The 21,249-nt window shown below is 35.7% G+C and overlaps 1 protein-coding gene across 1 annotated transcript in view; it reads right to left on the reverse strand.

The window, feature by feature from the left end:
* The window catches only part of USH2A (usherin), an 843,890-nt gene that overhangs the window by 368,505 nt on the left and 454,136 nt on the right, over window positions 1-21,249 (reverse strand). Inside the window, exons 34-36 of the mRNA XM_031015607.3 lie at window positions 15,940-16,099; window positions 14,424-14,595; window positions 8,562-8,709 (exon numbers count right to left, since the gene is read on the reverse strand). Coding sequence (XP_030871467.3) covers window positions 8,562-8,709; window positions 14,424-14,595; window positions 15,940-16,099 — 480 coding nt within the window. The remainder of the gene's footprint in view (window positions 1-8,561; window positions 8,710-14,423; window positions 14,596-15,939; window positions 16,100-21,249) is intronic.

Consider the following 21,249-nt stretch of genomic DNA (forward strand, 5'->3'; position numbering starts at 1 on the left):
ACAGAAGGAGTTTCAAGTTTATCACCTTTCTGTTTCCATAATGATAGGATTTTTAAGGTGTTTAATTTTCACAGGGAAGCTGGATGATAATTGTCCATAAAGCATATCCACTGGGATATATATCTTTGTGCCTCTTCATCATGTTATGTCAAATTGTATTTCCTAAGGTGCTCAATAGGTTGTCATATATAACCAAGGAAATTCAATGCAAGTACAATACAATGTAAATTTAATACAAGGTATCTCTACACTGAAGAATTGTGTTTGCTGTAAGAATTAAACAACAATGCTTTAGTGTGTCATAAAAATAACATGTGTAGTGAATATAGATGCTCCAAACATATTTGTTTGTCTTTTCCAGTGCAGCATGGCAATAGGAATATGAACTGAGGGCTCCCCTCAAGGTCCAGATGCTGATTGAATGTGGCAGATATCTCCCTGTGTGAATACTTGATCCTTCAATTAAAAAGGAAAAGAGAGAAGAGCTTTCACATTGTGGGATAATGCCTTATTACTGTTATGCTCTCCTAAAAATGGAATCAACGGAATCTAAAAAAGACTGTGCTTGGGAAATTCTACCTGACAAACTGACTGGAGGTGTTTCATAAAAGTTACGCAAGGTTTGCTCAAAACTGTCAAGCAGTTTTCCTAAGTGATTCGCTGAGTTCTATAATCCACTTCACTTATTAAAACTGAGCATTTCCAGGAAAGAAAATAGAATCACATTTTGACCATTTAAAAATAAAGTTATTTTAAAATAAAAAGTAAGAAAATCAAATGAAATATCAAACAGTTATCTCTCTAAAACCAGAGAAAAACCAGAACACAGATCTTATGAATTTTAAATATTGGCACTAAGAACAGGACATTTAACAAGTAAAAGTAACAAAATTTTGTTTTCATATGGCTAGATTAAATTCTACATTATAAGCCTTTCTACAAAAAGTAGAGGCAGATAATATAGTGAATAAAACCATGAATTTTTGTCATTCACACCTTGCTTTGATTTATACAATCTTTCTGCTTAACCAGCTGTCTTGATTTTGAGTAATTAAACTGTTTAATACTTATAAATCTAAGTTTCCACATTTGTGAGATAACAATACCTATTTCATGGGCTAGTTATGGGAATTAAAGTGCCTGGCAAATTCTTATAAATTATAGCTATTATTATTATTACTAATGTTATTATTGTTAGCAGGAAATCAAGTATTTATTTCTATGCATGCATAGAATATTTAATTTGTATTTATACATACATCTTCATGTGCATACATTATGAAAACTTATTTCTATAGCATCATCTCTTAATGTGAAGGACAACATGTATAGAGTGTGTATAAGAGACCTATAGTTAATTGATTTCTCTACCACCGATTATTGACAGAATATATAAGCTCAAAACACTGAGCCAAATTTTTTTTAAATGACGTTCTATTGTCTTCAAGGTACTACGTATAAGTCTACAAAAATAATCAACCTGCTAAGATGTTTCTATTATTTTTGACATGATTGCCACCATTTTGACATATGTTCACATATAAATTCTCACAAAGATGGGCCAATATGAAAGACTAAATTAGGAAAATATTTCCATAAGCTTCTCAGGTCCCCTTCACTTCTCAAGAAGATGCTAGACCATGTCTAATGGGTACCCAGCTCTCATGCTTCTCCCTCTCTCTCTTTTTTGTTTTAGACGTGGTCTCACTCTGTCACCCAGGCTGAAGTGCAGTGTCACAATTGTGGTTCACTGCAAACCCTGCCTCCCAGGTTCAAGCGATTCTCATGCCCCAGCCTCCCAAGTAGCTGGGACTACAGGCACACACTACCACGCCTGGCTAATTTTTCTTTTTCTTTTTTTTTTTTTGGTAGAGACAGGGTTTCATCATGTTTCCTAGGCTGGTCTTGAACTCCTGGGCTCAGGTGATCTGCCCACCTCGACCTCCCAAATTGCTGGGATTACAGGGGTGAGCCACCACGCCCAGCCACATGCTTCTCTCTTAATTATGCCCATGTTGTTATTAACAAATCCTGACCACAGTAAAAACATATCCTTTCATACTGAGACATGCAGAGTGCAAACAAGACAAGTCTATGTGCTGTCTTTCATTAGGAAATCTACAGATTACCAGGCTGATGAAATCTTAAGCAAAAGGACTAGGTCTCTAAGTGTGTGCTTTAAGCCTTCAGCAGGCCAAGAGGAAGATTCCTCTCTGCTGCCTTTGAAATCATCCCACCTATATTACATAATCATAAAATGTGCTCACAGTGTGCATTTGTGTATGTTGTATGATTGCATATGAATATGCTTCTCACATCAACACTATTACAATTTTGGTATTGTCCCTATCATCAGTAAATATTAATTCATTCGACAGCTTTATAAGATGCCTCTACTCTGTGGCGCTCTGCCAAAGGCCAGGACTAGGGCAGTGAAAAAGATACATATGATTCCTGCCCTCATGGGGCTCAGTCTAATAAAGAAACTATTTTAGGTTGATTTACTTAGGTAAAGATAGAGGTTAGTTACAAGGAATTATAGCTATTAATAAAAGATAAACATTTTATATTCTATATTTTTAGTTAGTATTTTAAAAAAACACATATTCTAATTAGTTTAAAATGTCACTGTAAATGTTATGCTAGATAATGACGAATAAGTTTGGCATAGTTAGATAGCTATGCTGTTTTAGCAAGGTAGACTTGAAGTGTGAAGAAAAAACATATTTCAGGATTCTAAGGCCTAAGCTTCTAAAAAGGAATATGGCTCATGAGAATTTGGAAGCTCTCAAAAGCAGAACTTTAATTATGCAATTGCAATCTACACAATACAGGTCACAAATGTATTAGACAGTAATCCTTTGTGCTACTTCTCTGTGATAGCTAATGGTCTTACAAAGGAAGCGTCAAGGTCCTACATAATAAGGGTTCCTATGGACCTTGGACCTAAAAGTCGCTCTTTTCAGCGGTTTTAAAATCATGTCTGAAATCACAGCCTGTAAAGAACACCTTTGCCAGAGGGAACATGGGTGCAAAGGACTCTGATTAGAGAAACAGAGCTGGAGTGTCACACCATCATTTTTGCAGGTATGTGAAGCAAGGGACTAGAATTAAGCAGGACATATTTGAAGGCGAGCAAAGCCTTAAGTGTGAATCAAGTGATAATGACTCAGTACTTAAAGACTGTACTTGGCAGACTGAGGCAATTAATAGCAAGTAACCTTGTTTGTAATAGCAAAAATCACAGAAATGTCCATCAATAAAAAGATGGGTCTTGTAAGCTGTAGTTTCATTCAGTGGGATTGCATACTGCCTTTTGAAAGAATGAGGTCACGTTCCACTGAACTGCAAGCAAAGATGTTTGCACCATATTGTGAAGTGAGAAAAGTAAATTCCACAACAACTCAAATAGTATGAGCTCACCCTTGTTTAAAAAATGCATACTTTATGCATAGATCTCTATATGATTATTAATCAGCAATTTTTTTTGTTTTAAACTAACACTGTTCTTAATCTTTTTTTCTAGTTTAGTTTATAGCGTTTTATTACATCCTCTCTATATCTTTTTCTTATTACAGTAAAAAGCACAACATAAAATTGGGCATCTTAACCATTTTAAGTGTACCATTGTGTTATCTACATACACATGGTTGTGCAACAGAGTTGTAGAACTTTTTCATCTTGGAAAACTGAAGCTCTAAACCCATTGAACAGCAACTCTCCATTTCCCCCTTCCACCCAGCCCTTGGTAACCGTAATTCTAATTTCTGTTTCTGTGCATTCAACTACTATAGATAAACTCACATAAGTGCAATCATGCTGTATTTGTCTTTTTGTGAGTGGCTTATTTCATTTACCATAATGTCCTCAAGTTTCATCCAGATTGTATTGTATGACAGGACTTCCCTCTTTTTAAGGCTGAATGATATGCCATTGTGTAAATATATCACATTTTGCTTATCTACTTATCTGTCCATAGACACTTAGGTTGTTTGCACCTCTTAGCTACCGTGAATAATGCTGCAATGCATCTTGTTTCCAATTCTTTTGGATATATTTCAAGAAGTGGGATTGCTACATCATCTAATAATTCTATTATTAATTATTTGAGGAACCTCTACACTACTTTTCATAGCAGATGCACCATTTAATATTCCCACCAACAGTATTTAAGGGTTCCCGTTTCTCCACATCCTTTCCAGAACGTATTGTTTTCTGTTCTTTTCTTTAATAATGGTAATCAACAATTTTTTAACTGAGCAATTATTATGTCTCAGGCACTATTCTTGGAGCTGCTGGTACACTGCTGAACAAAAGACACCAAATTAGGAAAAATTCTCAGGGCTCATGAAGTATGTACTGAACCAACTAGCAAGCTTTCCAGCACAGACACTGTGGAGCAGGACCAGGTTGGGAGACAAGGAAGAGAACTGAAATAACAAAGGGAGAGGATATTTTCCTAAAGCATTGGTTAAGGAGTACCATCAGACTTTCACGAGTAGGAGATGATCATTTAAGTCAGAATCAGTTATGACAAGGAGAGAATGTTTCCTAAGCCATGCTGGTCAAAGGCTACCAATTGTTTGATTGGCAAGGACTGGACATTTATATTAGAACTTTTTATACCTTTCATATTTTGTCATATATAGGCAAGCATAAAAATATACCTAGTTCTCATTATAGAAATTGTGTTTAATTTTTCTCAACAAATCTTTGTTCATGTTTATAAATCCCTAGTGAACAAACATCCCTTTAGGTACATAACTGATTAACAGAGTCAAGATTTTGAAACCTGAGTGTGCAAAACCAGGCAAGTAATACCTGTTTCAGACTAAACACATGTCTATCTCTGGTCCCGCAACATCTTCATGAGGATGCAGAGAGATGACATGTCCGCATCTCATAGGGAACCACTAGGAGCTGCTTCTCTGTGTACCTGGCACCTTGTGCACCTCCCCACCTTGTGAGAATTCATTTATATGGATATTTTCCCCGAGGACTCTGATATCCTTGAGATCAAGAAGCAAGGAAATGCACTGTATATATAAGAGTGAAGGAACCTAGTAGGTCATCAAAATACATATTTTGAATGAACAAATGCAAATTTTTTTGCATGGCATGAGGAGGCTCCTGAAGAGATCTGGGTAAGTAATATTAATGGCCTTCACTAGAGAAGTGCAGTCGAGGGGTTGTGTGGTGACAGCAGTCAGGGGTGAGCAAGGTTTAAAGTGAAGACTGCTGCCCAGTATACTGGCTGGCAGGGCTGGGTGGTGCAAATCCATGAGAGAGGGAATACAGGAGAAAGAGCAAGTAGAGAGATGGAGACCATGAGGAGAAATCAACTTGGATATGCTGAGTTTAAGATGTAACAAAAATCCAGGTGGAGGATTTTGTGAGAAGTCTCAGTTGGAAAATGTATTAAATACCCAGGGGCATTTTGATGATAACCGAGGCAGTGGAAGATTCTGATTATTTAGGAGGTCTGTGGTGGAGCCTAGAATCTACTTATTCAATTGGTGCTCCCAAGATTGTTCTAAGAATCAGATAAGTTTGAGAAATACCATTTAAAATATTTTGAAAGGGTTTATTTAGTTACACAAGAATGAAGTCTATCTTATTCTCCAATTGTATTTCTCTTCTGCAGCATATTCAGAAATTAGAAAGCAACCATTAGGTAGCATATATTGCCATGTGAGCCTGGTACCATTAACTTTGAATTGGGCATAATCCAGAAAAGAAAAAAATTCTTTGGTCAAATGCAAGATCGACATTCTCAAAAGAGAAACCCAGCCTCAGAATCTACACAGCTAGAAAAATATATTTTAGGAACAAATGCATTTTGAACAAATATATTGCAGACACTGGATGGTAAGTACTTCTATCATCTCTCTTGGTATCATTAAAGAGCCAGGGCTTTGGAGTATATATGCCACTGATCAAAGGTAATTTCCACAAGAAATATTAAATGAATTAAATATTATTGTGTACCAATAAAAAGTAGAACATTGTGTTAGGCTCTGTGGAGTGAAAGAGAAATTAATGATTTATGGTCCTTAGCATCTGGTGGGAGTGTTTGACATATACGCAAATAACTTTAAGCACAGGCTGAATGAAGTTCCATTATGAAGGCATAGAAACAGGTCACATAGTCAAGAGAAGAGGGAAAGTTTACTTTAAACTTAAGGAAGAGTAGGATGATTTCATGGAATAAGAGGCCTACGGTTAGCCTAGAAGAATGAGTTGTATTTCTACAGGTAAAGACAGGGTGATGACAGGGATTGTTAATCTTAATTTTCCTTTTTTTTTTTTTTTTTTTTTTTGAGATGGAGTCTCACTCTGTCACCCAGGCTGGAGTGCAGTGGTGTGATCTCAGCTCACTGCAAGCTCCGCCTCCCAGGTTTATGCCATTCTCCTGCCTCACCCTCCTGAGTAGCTGGGACTACAGGCACCTGCCACTATGCCTGGCTAATTTTTTGTATTTTTAGTAGAGACGGAGTTTCACTGTGTTAGCCAGGATGGTCTCGATCTCCTGACCTCATGATCCACCCACCTCAGCCTCCCAAAGTGCTGGGATTACAGGCGTGAGCCACCAGGCCCAGCCTGTTAATCTCAATTTTCTAATCAAGGAAATTGGGGTCCATGGAAGTTAATGAATTTCCTGAGGTAACACAGTCACTATACATCAGAAACAATTTTTGACTCTAGGCCTATTTGACTCCACCCATGTTTTCCAACCCAACATTAAGCCATACATATTCCAGCATGGCTAGAAAGGAAGATATGTTACAAGGCAATGTGTATTCAGGTTGAGTCACAAGTTGGTAGTAACCTGAATGCCAGACTAAAAAATTTAGACTTTATTCTTTGGGTATTTGAGGAGAGGTGTGGGGACTTCGAAGACAGATGCAGAGACAAGATGTTTTCCAACAATCAGATTATCCCTCTCTAGACAATCAACAAGAGAAACAAAAAGCTAAAAAATTGGGGGAAAGTGGGGAGAAGTAGTAAAAACAAAAAAAAGTAGTTTTAAAAAAAATAAAACTACCTTTTAAATGTCTAACCATTGTACCACAATTAAAATTCTAAAAATCCCACTCTAATTAAACACAAGACTTTGGAATACCATGGAAGTGTTAATACAAATCTCCAAAATCTCCCAAATTCTTCTTGCTTGATGAGTACGTTTTAAAACTGCTTGCAAATATGCAAAACATACACAAATACACAAAACATTCAAAGAGCCTTGTAATGTGGAAAATGTTTCCCTGAACAGCTGAAGATTCTGAGTGCAATTGTAGTTCTAGTTGCATTAACCAATTGGGATGAAGGGAAGTGCTCTACTATGCAAATCATGTAACAGCATTTCACAGCAATCCAATTGAAATAAATCATTAACATTTTCATTGTCATCTATGAACTAGGGTTCTTTGTGGAGTAAGAAGCGTAACAAGATTGTTGATTGCTTAATATAGTATCAAATAGGCATCCATTTATTTTTTCTTGGAAAATTTGTAATAGTACAGGAATAACTTCAATAGCAGAGATAATAATTCACTCTGATTATTAGAATTCTCTCCATTACCTCAAATATATCTAGTGCATTTGCCAAAAGTTTAATTAAAATGAGATGGCTGGAATAATTAATATCATAGTAAACATAAGACAAACTAATAAAACTGTAACTTTTTTCTTTCATTCTTTTTGGCTGTGCTAAAAGAGTCCATTTCAATTTTCAGTAATGAGTTTCTTAAAAGAGTTTCTATATTAAAAGTCTTATTGATATTTGTCTCAAAGAGGAATGAAATTTAATGTCGAGTAAGCTTCCATCAGTGTGAAACAATGGTACTATGTTATATGAACCTTAAAGATATTTCCACTAAATGAATAAAGCAATTTCTACCCAAAACTATTACAAATTCTTCATAATGAGATTTTATTTTAGTGAAACGTAACTGACTAGCTTAATTCACTAAACTGTACAAAAACATATATATTGCTTAGAAATGCACAAAACTTGCCTCCAGCTAAATATGTATAAATATATGTATGTTTAATCTATGCATTGTTTAAAAACAGCATGTTGAAATATTTATAAATAGTATATTAAAAAATACAGAGTTCCAAGTGGCCTCTTTTAAGATAAACTTATTAAATCAAAAGCGTTTTGACACAATATGTACATGAACTTTCCACCTCTCTCCTTCTCCGAGGAAGAACTAATGGCTTTTAAAAACAGAAAGTCATTGAAAACACAATGTCACTCTCACTACGGCATTCTTTGGGAATCCTCCCCGTTTGCTCTCTTCACCTCTCCTGGAGCATATTAAACAATGAGATGCAGTACACAAAAACTATCAAAAGGGAGCACTTTTGAGCCACCAAAATTGTGTGTTAGCCTAAAAACCACAATCTCCCCAACTACAGACAATGATACTATCTTAGGTATTTTATGTGCTAAAATGATCATTAAAAATTAAGCACCACATATAAGCTGCCATTTAGAATATTAATTTACCTTTGCTAATCATCTTTTTAACTTGAGGCTAAAAGAGTTCACTTACCATTCGGATATTCAGGCTCAGTCCAGGAGACATTAAAGGAGTCAGGTGAATATGAGTGGGCTTTGGGGGCTGGCACGCCTTCGGGTATGTCCTCGTCAGTTAGGGCCTCACTGGCCTCACTCACTGTGCACCCACCACCCGTGCAAGCCTAAACAGAGATGCAAAAATGCTCATTTCACTCTTGGTCCCAAAAGTTTTCATGAACATTGAGGAAAGAGAATTCATAGTAAAGAGTTTCAGATTTTGTTATATAGTGCTACTTTTACTTCCCCAAAATAAATTCATTTCAGTGTTAAGATTTAACATTTATTTAGTTTGCTTTTTAAGACATAAGATAGCCATCCCCAATAGTTAGAGAATAACTGAGACGGTATGAATGTATGAATTAAGGAGGCATCTTAAGTTAGAGCCTAGAGATGTAGGGCATATATTGACTGGATAAACAGCCCTGCTGAAGTTAGCCTTGCACAAAAGTTCCCAGAGTGAGTTACACACACACACACACACACACACACACACACACAACATGTGTACATATAACATAAGTAAAGTGCTAGAGGATGAAGACTACTTTAAGACAAAACAACTGACTTCTAGGGAAGAAAAGATGTGCAGCAAATACAATTGCCTTTTATTTCTACAGTGTGACCAATATGTTTATAGTATAACACCAAGTAAAATTAAATAAAACAATGTTTCTCATAAAACAACAAATACAAAGCAATTGTTGAGTGAATGTTTAGTGGCTTAAAGGATCACATAATTTACTTATGTGTCAGAGTAGATAGGCTTCATTAAAACATGTTTGACAAATTTAACATGATCACAGAACTCTGTTCCCTAATTAAGTATCACTAATGTCAGAAATGGTAACATGAATGTTACAGAAACTTCCCTGTGCACTTTCATAATAAACTGCAAATAATGTTTTAAACTTACTGGACAACCACTTCTCCAGGAAATTGATACATACATTAAGGGGTTTTCAGCCCATATTTGCTAGTAAATATTAGTAATTATATCCTTATATAACAATGATATTTGAAAACTATACTTAAGCTTGGTTCAGTATCTCTTCAAGTTACAATTTCAGTTGATAAAACAAAGTTTAAAAATCTTTCAAAAAGCACTAAATTTTACCAAAATAAAAAAGAAAATAAAGCAAAATCATAAGACAATGTAAAAAAACAGAGATATTTAGCTCATTTTTGTGTAAGAGATATTACTAAGATAAAAAATTAAAGCATCTCTTTCTTTAGGCGTCTCTCTGATTTTTCAGTTTGATACTGAGGGAGTGATTTTGTGATTCTTAAAGCAGTCAATATTGTTTTCCCCAAAGACAGAAGGAAGCTGACTGATTTTTAGATTTTTTTTTTAAATATGGGAGTACACTACTATTTGCAAAGTTGTTGCAACTAGTTGCAAATTCTTCATTATAAGCATAAACAACAGTTTATGGTCAACAAACATGGAAATTAATCTCACTTGCTATTACAAGACTATAGCAATAGCCCATGCCTTCAGGATAATTTCTTACCAGCTTAATTAAGCAACTTTCAGATGGGTTAAATTGTGGCCTGAGCATGAAAATTGCATTAAGATTGGGTACCTAATTAACCTCTGTGGGTTTCCTCTAATTCTCAGTGTGGCATGTGCCTTTCTATGCAAGAAAAAAACCATACTCCTCTAGAGAATGGAATCTTTGCAAATGTGGCCAAACTCTGACTCAAAGCTTTAGGACAGGTCACTGTGAGCTCAAAAAATAATTGCCCAACAATTAAAATAGAAAAAAAGTTGAAGACCCCAGACATTTCAAATGTGCTAAAAGTCCACCAGAAAATATGGCAGGAAAAGAGGCCATATGAGACAGCTGAGTTATCAAAGGAAAAATGGTCAAAGACAAATTCTTCCCACTTCTCAGGGAGAAAAAAAATCCATCCATTTGCATTTTTCAGATTTTTTTTCCTTAGAAGGGAAAAATGTTGCAGCTTCTTATTGTTAAACTTGTAACACACTGGGATTTAATTCTGATAGTCTATTTGTCACTTTTTTTTCTTATTTGTATACTAAAATATTTCCCCTGCTAACTCTCCCCAAATAAATTCTATACTATACAACATATAAGTATATATTTTTAAAACAGAGTGTGAATTAAAATTTACTTTGTTTTGAGGATTTTATGATGTCTTCTAGGATAAGTAAAAACATCCTTTGGTTTAGAAGGACTGTTTCTTCTACTATGTCATCTGAGATCCATAAACCAGTAACTTGACAAATAAATCTCTTAAGAATATAAGGCATTTATGAAAGCATTTTTCTTGTAAATGAAATTATTTATAAAGAGGCTGCTGAAATAACAGAATTACCTGCAAATTATTTTATTTTGTTTTGCCCACATTCTTTTTGGATGCATTTAGAGGGTCCTAAGTAAGCAGGACATTATCTTAGTTCCTTTGATGGGAAAATAAATGTTCTTAAAGCTGCTTCCAATTGGTCTAATCTGACATCATCTAAATGAAATTGAACCAATCAGTATCTTGTTTGACCTGCCCGCACCAGAGGCCACTACATTCAATACAGCTGAATGCTGATTAAAATTCTGGTCTGGAAAAACTAAACAAAATAGTGAGGTTGATTAAAGATGCCTTTATGAAATAGCAAGGTCTTTGAAAGCCTGAAAGCCATTAAAATAAGTTGTTTTAACCATCGCTTATAGCTTTTCTCAGTTACAGCCATTTTGAAAAATTCATAAAGGCATAACTCTGCCTTGAAATGATGAGTAACATCTGGCCAAATAAGGGATTCAATTTTGGTACAATAAAATGCATAAATAATAAAATTGTATCAATTATTTTTGAAATCATGACTATTAAGACAATCCAAAACTAGCATTCCCTTTTTTTGTTGTTGTTGAGATGGAGTCTTGCTGTATTGCCCAGGCTGGAGTGCAGTGGCAGATCTCGAATCACTGCAACCTCTGCCTCTCGGGTTCAAGGGATTATCGTACCTCAGCCTCCCGAGTAGCTGGGATTATATGCTTGCAGCACCACGCCCGGCTATTCTTTGTATTTTAAGTAGAGATGGGTTTTCGCCATGTTGGCCAGGCTGTTCTTGAACTCCTGGCCTCAACTGGTCTGCCCACCTGGGCCTCCCAAAGTGCTGAGACTACAGATGTAAGCCAGTGTGCCCGGACCAAAACTAGCATTCTCTTTTCCAGTAAGTTTTCAGGTCCACAGGGATTGGGGATGTTAAGAGTGCAACATATTTTAAAGCACGAAGAAAAAGAAAAAGGCCACTTGATCCATAATTACTTAAAAAGTTAAGCCATTTCCAGGAATCTTTCAGGAATATATAATACTTAGAATTCATCAAGTTACAAATGGCTAGCAGTAGTATGAAAATTATCAAGCAACACCTGTCTTGATAGCTGTCTGTATTAATAGCTTCTTTATTTTATTTTTAACATATAGTCTTCTTTATTAGGAGCTATCACATTTTATCACATTTCAAAATAGCCTTTGTTGAGAGTAGCAACATATTATGCTTTTTTTTTTTTTTTTTTTTTTTGCAGTGGAAAGAGTATGTTTTGGAACCACACCATTCCTAATTCCAATGTTTCCAAGCAAATTATTTAATTCATATCAAAAGTCTTAGAACCTTCATGAAATGATGTCCTTGGTGATCATTCATTCAGGAATTGTTTGCTCAGCTTCCCATTTCCAATAGGCCCTGTGCTTGAAACTGCAGATCGAATTTTGAAAGATTCAGTCCTTATGTTTCAGCAGTTTATAATCCAGTCAAATGTGAAAACTAAATGACGTTACATGAAGTAACATACCTGCTCCAAGCCTAGGGTAAATCACAGTGGTTCAAATCCCCGTGTAGCTTCCTCTATTCCAAATGCTGCTTAAAGGCTTTGTTATCTTTATGTTTTGTTTTGCAGCTCTTAGTCAACATGCTAAAATGATCTATAAAGGCAACTCCACTTTGCTGAGAACCTGCTCTCGATCTACTAATCTAATGACCTTGAAAGCCAGTTATTATATTGAAACTGTGAAATATACAATAATCCCTCAATTAACCAGGATGAACCTAAAATGTTCTGGTTCATTTAATTTACTGCTTAACAGAGTTAAGTAAAAACCCTGTTAGTTGAATCCTCCCTGAAAATATATTATTTTCTGCCCTAATAAATACAGTGAACTTGAAAATAATGTGAGCAAGTTTATTTCCCTACCAAGAGTTAAGGCAAGGATTTTCACATCTTTATAACATCTTGCATCAACACTATTCAGTGGCTGACAGATAGCATTTGACTCCATAGAATAGTGTTTGGGATTACTTTTTTTAGCATCATAGAATTTTATGGCTCAGAGACATTAAACATCATTTAGTTCAATGTTCTAATTTTAGACTTGAAGAAAATAAAACTCAGTGAGGTTAAGTGAATTTGCCTTAGGTCACACAGTTTGTAGCAAAATCTGAATTAATACTCAGGGCAGAGGACTCCTAATCTACTAGTATGTATTTTTCAAGGTATTATAGATTTATAAAATCTAGGAGATTGATATGAGTTCTGATTGACTGCACAGCACATCCTAAAAACGGCCCTAGGAATAGAATCTGTTCTATGTCATTTGCCTACTTCTGATAAACAACCAAGAGCACAATTTTTGGTTTAGTTTTGGTGGCTTCCAAAAAATTAAGACTCTTCCTAATTTTGATACTACCATTATTTTGAAAATAGTTTGTATTTCTGTGTTAGCATTTGAAAATCAAGTTAGTATATTTCTTACTTAATGAGTAATAAAACTGTACGTAACCAAAGTGCTGTTTCATAAACTGCTGTGCAGAACACCTAGGCACATGGAGTCAGTTTTGAACAGTATTTTTTTAACCACTGTCTGATTGCCCTTGTTTTGTGGTGTTAAGTCAGACAGTTAGCAATAGTTGAGTGTAGTTTATTTTCTCATGGTATAATATTTAGAGCATTCAAGAGCATGTTAAGTAAAATGAATGCATACACAGTGTCTACATAAATGTAAATTTATTCATAATCAAGAGCAGAATATTTTCTATGGCATTTATCAAAGCAAATATCCTTATATAGGTATTGCTATAAAATGAAGAGTGTGTTTAAAACAAATAGGGACAATCTCATGTTTATATTCAGTTATTTTCAGACATGCTATTAAACTTAAAAAAGATTATATTTCATCAAAAAACAAAAGGAATTACTGAGTATAAATTCCACAGTAATATCAAGGTCTTTTAAAAGACCTTTGTGTAAAAGTGCTATTTTTGCATTTAAAAAAATGCTATTGTTTGTCTAAGGGAACCTCTAAACTATGTTGATTCTGGGGTTTTATTAAGTGACTGTTCTTCTGAGATAGGAGCATAATATAAACCAGAATGTAATAACAGTCAAGAATATATGACGGTCATTTAAACTTCCATTTAAAAATATAAGATCTAAATTTTCATACTGTGCATTGTTTTTTAAATGAATACAAATGCCACAGGGAAATAACCTTATGAATCCTAGCACTTTAGAAAAAGTTCTTAACAATTATGATGTTCTACAAGTAATTTTGAAAATCTTGATAATCCCAACTTTGACTTGGGAAAATCTACTGACTCAGGGTGTTATTCTATCATTTTGCATAATATAAAATAAATGTGTAGGTATTAGATCAACAGAATTCACATTTAGGATGGGAAGTGAGTTTTCAGTATAAACAGCAATACATGAAGATTTTGATTTTTTTTTTTTTAAGTGAGAGAGAAAGAAAAGATGGACAACGGGAAGGGGAGAAGAAGTGGAAGGAATGGGGACAGAGAAAGTGATGGAAATAAACTTACTCCCAGCTTGATGAGATATTTATTACCAGGTAAAACGTATTGTAGCATATGATCCTGGAAAAGTTCTGTACTGTTATAGATGACACTCCAAATTGTAAAATCATGTGTATGGTTTGAAATATATAACACATAGCGTTCCAGAATCCCACTTATTTTTCTTGGTTGTTTCCACCTGGGAATGGTAAAATACATTATTATCATTCATTCAAGTCAAAACTAAAATATGCAGGATTTTCAAAGGACACATTTGCACTTGGATTTGTGACACTTTTTTAAAAAACGTAAATCTCAAAATTGATTCATTTAAAATAAAACACTGAAGTAGTTATCCAATGCCTATTCTGAGGGGCAAAAAGAAAATATGATATGGCTCCTGCCATCTGGTTACCTGTAATTTTAATTAGCTAACAATACAAAAATGTATAAGCGAGTATTTATTTTGAATTTAAGCTGTAGAACAAAAACTTCAGAAGCAGAACTTCTGAGAACTTAGATATGGGGAAAAGAGGGAATAATATAATTGTCCTGGAAAATCCAGGAATCCAACACAGGGTTAATATGTAATTAGAGAAGACAGTGAAATTGATGACTGGAAGGGCTGAAAAAATCAGGCAGGACTTCTTGAATGAAGTGACACACTACTTAGATACATAAGATTTTATTCTTAACAGATGGATTGGATTTGGATAGGTAGAAGGAAGAACAGAGGGCGTCTCAGATGAGGGTTACAACTTAGCAGTGGAAATGAGAAGGGCAAGTCATAGAACAGACAGGAAATTGTTAAGCTGAGAAACACCCGAGTCGTGGGAAATGTTTTTGGCTAAGTAACGTGGCTTGGCTTAGGGGCACAACAAAGCCAACAGGAGAATTTAGACATGGAACAATGAGATCTGAATCATAATATTTTTTGGCTTGAATAAATGTCAGAATTCATTTAGTCTAAACTTTTATTTTACAGATAAGAAAACTGAGTCCAGAAGAGATAAATATGAACAAGTAGTAACTCTTGATAAGAGAGACCTATTAGATTTTAGCTCAGCACAATAGTACACCTTATACCTCAGGTATCAGGAAATGGACAAGAATCACTAATACCAGAAATCATCAGAACATGCCTATATGTGAAACTTCCTTTCTGACATCAACTGCAGGTAATAAGGGAAAAAGAAGGTACTGGATTATACTCAAAAAGATATACATACTTCCTAATTCCAAATTATTACAAATAATGCCCCAAACATAAAATATTCAAGGCAGTCATGAAAGTGGTCAGTTTTTTGTTTATTGAAGTTTGCATGGAATCTGTGTACCTATGTAGCTCAGCCTGATTGCATAAAGACAAAATGGAAATTAGGCTGGCAAGTGATAATCAAAGGTTCCCAGATCCACTGAACTAATCACTTCTATGCATTTAATCACAATAAAATTAATTTTATGTCACAAGCTCCTCCCCTGATTGAACTCACTGAGATTCTTGCATGAACCAGCATGTGAGAGAGACAACATTTCTACTTACTGTATGTATATAGTTCTAGAATCCAGGACAGTCAGAACTGGGGAATCCACGTGTTCTGGTGGCAGCTGTGCTGTGTACAGTAGGACCCAGGAACTGTTTGTACAGCCCACATGTGTGCATGCACTTAGTAGAAACTGGTGGGGTGTAAATACTGCTAAATCTAGGGGATAGGGAGAAATAAGAATTTACTTAGCATTATACCTCTTATTGAGGAGATTTCACTCCTCCACTATAGTCCTATCTCAGAGAATTGTTAAGATAAGGCTTAAAATATGAATAAATAGCCATAAAAATCAATAGCAATACCATATAGGATGCTTCATCCCTTAAATATACTCTGGTTATGTTTAAATAGACAAGTGTCAATCAAACTCTTGTTTTGACTTTTTCATTTTAACCATTTTACTGTTTTCTTGAATGTCTGTGACCAGGTAAATCATTTGCTAAGTTTAGTCTTAGTTCAATGGCTCTGTTTAAAAATAAATGAGATGTTTAAATTATTTTAAAGCATATTTGAAGACAACAGGAGTTGCCTTTGAAATGCAAATACATAGCTTGTAACAATGACTTTGAGCTTGTAATTCCATTTGTCAGATTCCGTTCTTCTCCTGTCCACCACCTGACTATTATTTGACCTTCAAATTGTCGAGGTGCAGTGCAGATGCCTGTTTCTTCCTTGTGATGTCCCTAACACTCCTTGCTGTCACCCCAGCACAAGATGGAGCTATTAGCCTCTTCTCTTTCTCTTTGTACATACTTTTAGCTTAACACTTAAAAACACTGTGTCATGACTATATGATACACTAAATACCTTAAGAGCAGGAATGGTAATATATTCATTTTGCATCCTTAGTATGTAGCACATTGTAGGTTTTGAATATGTGTGTTTGAATGAATGAATAATTAATGAATGAGACGAGCTAGGTCTGAAAGATGACCATGAGACTAGGGTAGTGCCCTAGCCTGAAAGAATCTCTCCCTCCCCTGAACTTCCCTGATATTTTATATTGTCTGTCTTTCTAATAGATACCACATTCTCTTGTATTAGATTAAACTAATCTGCAATATACTACTCAATTCTGAAATATCCTGAACACTTCATTACACTTGGTAATCTAACCAAAGTTCAGTCAGGTGTACCAAGACTTACAAATCATTAATACTTTAACACTACTAGAAACAATCATTATTTTCTGACATACTTTTAAAATAAGTTAGTCACAATTTAAGTAACACACATTCTTAAATCTCATTAACCATGAGCCACCACAATTTCATATTGAAGAGATTAATGAAATGCAACCTAATTCAGGCAAACAGATTTTGCATTGCCCTGATAACAAAAGTAAACTGGGGAAAGAACACTTTGATTTTCATGCAAAGTATAATCAATTGCTTAAACATGTAGGTCACTAGAAGAGAGATTAAAAAAATAATTTACAGTAAATATGGTTACCTTAAAACAAAAAGTTGTCAACAAGAAGAGACTCTTAATGCTTTTGATTAAACCTTGTTTTCTTTACAAATTCTATCCTACAGGAATCCAATGGTTGCAAGTTGAGATGGGGCACTCCCATTCAATGTAGTCAGAATATATACTTCAAGGACACTTTGAAGCTGATGGTGAAGCAGTGTGGCATTGCCAGGGACTGCTGAGAGATGGCAGCAACAGTCGCACTATAGGTACACGACTGAGACATAACTGGGGTGCCTTCATTTGGACCAACATTCTAGGAAACTTATGAAGTTAAAAAATCATTACAGCAGTGGCGTCAGATGCTACCGAGAGAGTAGACTATTATTTACTGAGAGAAAACTTCATGCAAAGAAAAACTCCTACCAACAGGGCCAATCTTGGCCAAAATTATAATGTGTTTATATGCTAACATATTGTATCTGCCATTCCTCTATTCCCTTCATCTTCTCTCTCTGGTGACCTTTCTCTCTCTCATTGTTCTCATCTGTCTGAATTCCTTGTCCTCCCTGAAAAAGAGAAGCTGGGGATTTGACTCTAAGTCCCGTTGCAGGAGCAAAACCAAGGAGGTCACCAAGCTTAGAGGAATTCCTGATGGGTAATTCAGTGCAATTGGAGAAAACCTATAGTGTTTCAACTGAGAACACATCCAACTTTCTGAAAGAACATGCTCCAGCCAGAAATTATATTCCATGTGGCCAAATCCATGTGACCTTGAAATATATAATAGCCGTATCAGACTGCCTTGGTCAGCCGCAACCGAGATTGGATGCTACAAAATTCTTTGGCCAGTGAACTCTTTGGAGTGGGATAGTTTTTCCTTCTTTCTTACATTCTACTTTGCTGCGGTGGGGATTTAGCTACCCAACTTGTAGGTGGTGAAGAAGTTACTCCATTCAAAAAGGCCCGATGCTTGCTTGTGTATGTTTCCATGGTACAGACTTGCATATCTGGAACTTAGGTATCTCAAGGTAGGACTTAGGTATCTCAAGAATGCATCATCATATTATCACATATCATAGTGTCTGCTTATCACAGAGTGCCCCACTCACCTTTCCCCTATAAACTGCATGCTTTGAAGGTGACTGTGATCACCTAAGCCCTAAACCCACCCAGAATATCCTCCTCAGATGGAAGGAGCTTCCTGAAGCAATTAGTTCAGGATTTGTTATCCGTGCCTGGATTCTTCCATGGAGTGGGAAGTGTCCGTTTCTATAACAACTGGGACTGGGGCAGGGGGCGGTCAGGATGGGAAGTGAGTATACTTAGAACAAGTATACCTCTCATGTTGCTTGAGAGGGTTAGAATGGCTAGTGAGCCAGGATTGAAACAGAAATAGTTTAGTTGAGCTTGTCAAATCCTCCATCCCTAGTTAGGGTTTGCCTCTAGATTATCCAAGGTATTGTGAAGTTTATGGGTAAGAAAGGTGTTGCATTTTAGAAGATAGCATGTCTTTAAAGTGAATGTGTAACAGAGTTTAAGATGTTCATGCTGCATTACATGAAAACTGCTGAAGAAAACACAGAACAGAGGAAGGAGAATTAGAAGTTCTGGGTAATTTTAATAGTTAAGAGTCAGCAGAGGCCTCATTGGGAAGGTGGCATTTTGAGCAAAGACCTGAAGTGGGGATGAGTGTAAAAGTTGTGGGAATTTTTGGGTTGGACCATTCCAAGAGAGGGAACAAGCAGAGCAAAGCCGTGGAAGGAGGGACATGCCTGACACTCTTGAGGACTAGCAGGGAGGCTGAGGTGGCTGAAGCAGAACAAATTAGGAAGAAGTAAGTTAGAGATGATATTAGAGATTTAATGAGGGGCCAGTTCATGCAGGCCTTGTAGGTCTTTGTAAGAATTTTGGTTTTTAATCTAAGAGGTTCTACTTAGGAAGACACTAAGGATTTTGAACAGAGCTGTCATGCAATCAAACATGGACTACATGAGTATCATCCTGGCTGCCAGACGTATAGATGGTAGTGAGCAAGAGCATAAGAATACATGTCACTGAAGAGGCTATTTGTAATATCAAGTAAGTGGGGGCCAGTAATAATCAAGTAAGAAATGGTTAAATTCTGAATATGTTTTAAAGGCAAAGCTAACAGGATTTCCCAGTGCATTGTAGGTAGAGTATGAAAGAGAAGACCCAGAGTTGACTCCAAGCCTTTTGACCTGAGCAAAGGGAAGGATAAAGTAACCATTTTATTGGTTGAGGGAGGCATGGAGGGGAAGATAAGAATTCATATAATGAATGTCAATTAGACATTTGCTATGTTAGTTAGATAACCAAGAGGAGATTGTCAGGATATTTGAACAGAAGTTTGGAATTACAGGAAGAGTTCACGGCTTGAGATATAATTTGGTAAGTCATCATCATATAGATGGCTAGGAGTGCAAACGGTGTGAGAATAGATATAAAAGAGAAAACCCTGGGATACCAACATATGAGGCCAATGAGTAAAGGAGAAATCAACCAAGGAGACAGAGAGTGACCAGTAAGGTATGAGGAAAACATTGAGATTATGGTGTCTTGAAAGTCAAATGAAGTAATTTTTAAGAGTTAAAGGTGAAATAAGATGAGAATTAAAAATCGACCATCGGGTATAACAATATGGCAGTCATCAGTAATTGCACAATTGAAGTTTCAGTGAACTTGTCAGCACCAAAGCCTGACTTAAGTGGGCTTATAAGGAAATAGAAGAGGAATTAGAAACAGTGAATAAAAGAACATTTTCAAAAAGTTTTGTGGTAAAGGAAAACAGATAAATGTAGCAATAGATAAAAGGTAAGTAGAATCAAGAGAAGATTTTTAAAGTAATTTAAATGAGAGAAAAATTTGTTGTATGTGATGGGATGACCCAGTAGTGAAGGGAAAACTATGAAGTGGATGAAAGAGAAAAAAATTGCTGGAGTTTTGTCCTTGAATATGTGAAAGAGGAGAATCTAGTTCAAAAGTGAAAGAGTTGAACTTGGAACAGAGACAATCTATAGTAATGGGAGGGGATGCAGACTATGTGGGTGCCAACACTGGTGGGTGGGTAGATGGTAGCAGAGTCTATGGGCATTATCCTCTAACTACTTCAATTTTCCCAGTGAAGAAAACAAGACCATTTACCATGAGTGATCTTTTGATTCTTCAGAGTAACACCCTGTAGTACCCTTCTTCTGCTCTTAGAATGAAATCTAATAATGGTCAATGAGATCCTATTTGACATAACATTCTCCCTATTTTTTTCATACACTAGACTAGACATTATTCTGTTCTTCTAACACAAGTTCACACTTCTGGGCCTTTGCAGGTGCTGCTCCTTCTGACTGAAATCTATTTTCTCTCTCTTTGTACTTGGATTGCTCTTTCTTATGCTTCAGCTTCATCCTTCTATGAGTGGTCTTTCTTGATAATTGAACAGTATGGCCACCATCATCCCCAGGTTCTTGTTATATCACCTTGTTTAGTTCCATATCATAATTACTAAAACAAGTTCAATATTGCCTTTTCATTTATATCTTGACATTATATCCTTCCCAGGAGAATGTAAACTTCTTGAGTTCAGATAAATATTTTTTATCATGTTCAGCAGGATATCTCCAGGAATGGTGTGATGACTAAGTCGCATAATTTTACTTGTTGTAAATGAATGAGCAAGACCAGAAGGATACCTCCATGCCCTCTACCCAGGCTGCCATTTTTTTTTCTCAGAAATATAGTAATGTCTAAACATGTTTTAAAGTCTCCAAGAATATAATGAATATAATTGTCAGGCCGATGTAGGGGTCTATAGTTGTAAGACAAAGGAGATTTACCATTAAATACGAGAAAAAGGCAAAGCTGTACCTGTCTGAATG

Source organism: Gorilla gorilla, chromosome 1, assembly GCF_029281585.2.
Source record: "Gorilla gorilla gorilla isolate KB3781 chromosome 1, NHGRI_mGorGor1-v2.1_pri, whole genome shotgun sequence".
Lineage (NCBI taxonomy): Eukaryota > Metazoa > Chordata > Mammalia > Primates > Hominidae > Gorilla > Gorilla gorilla.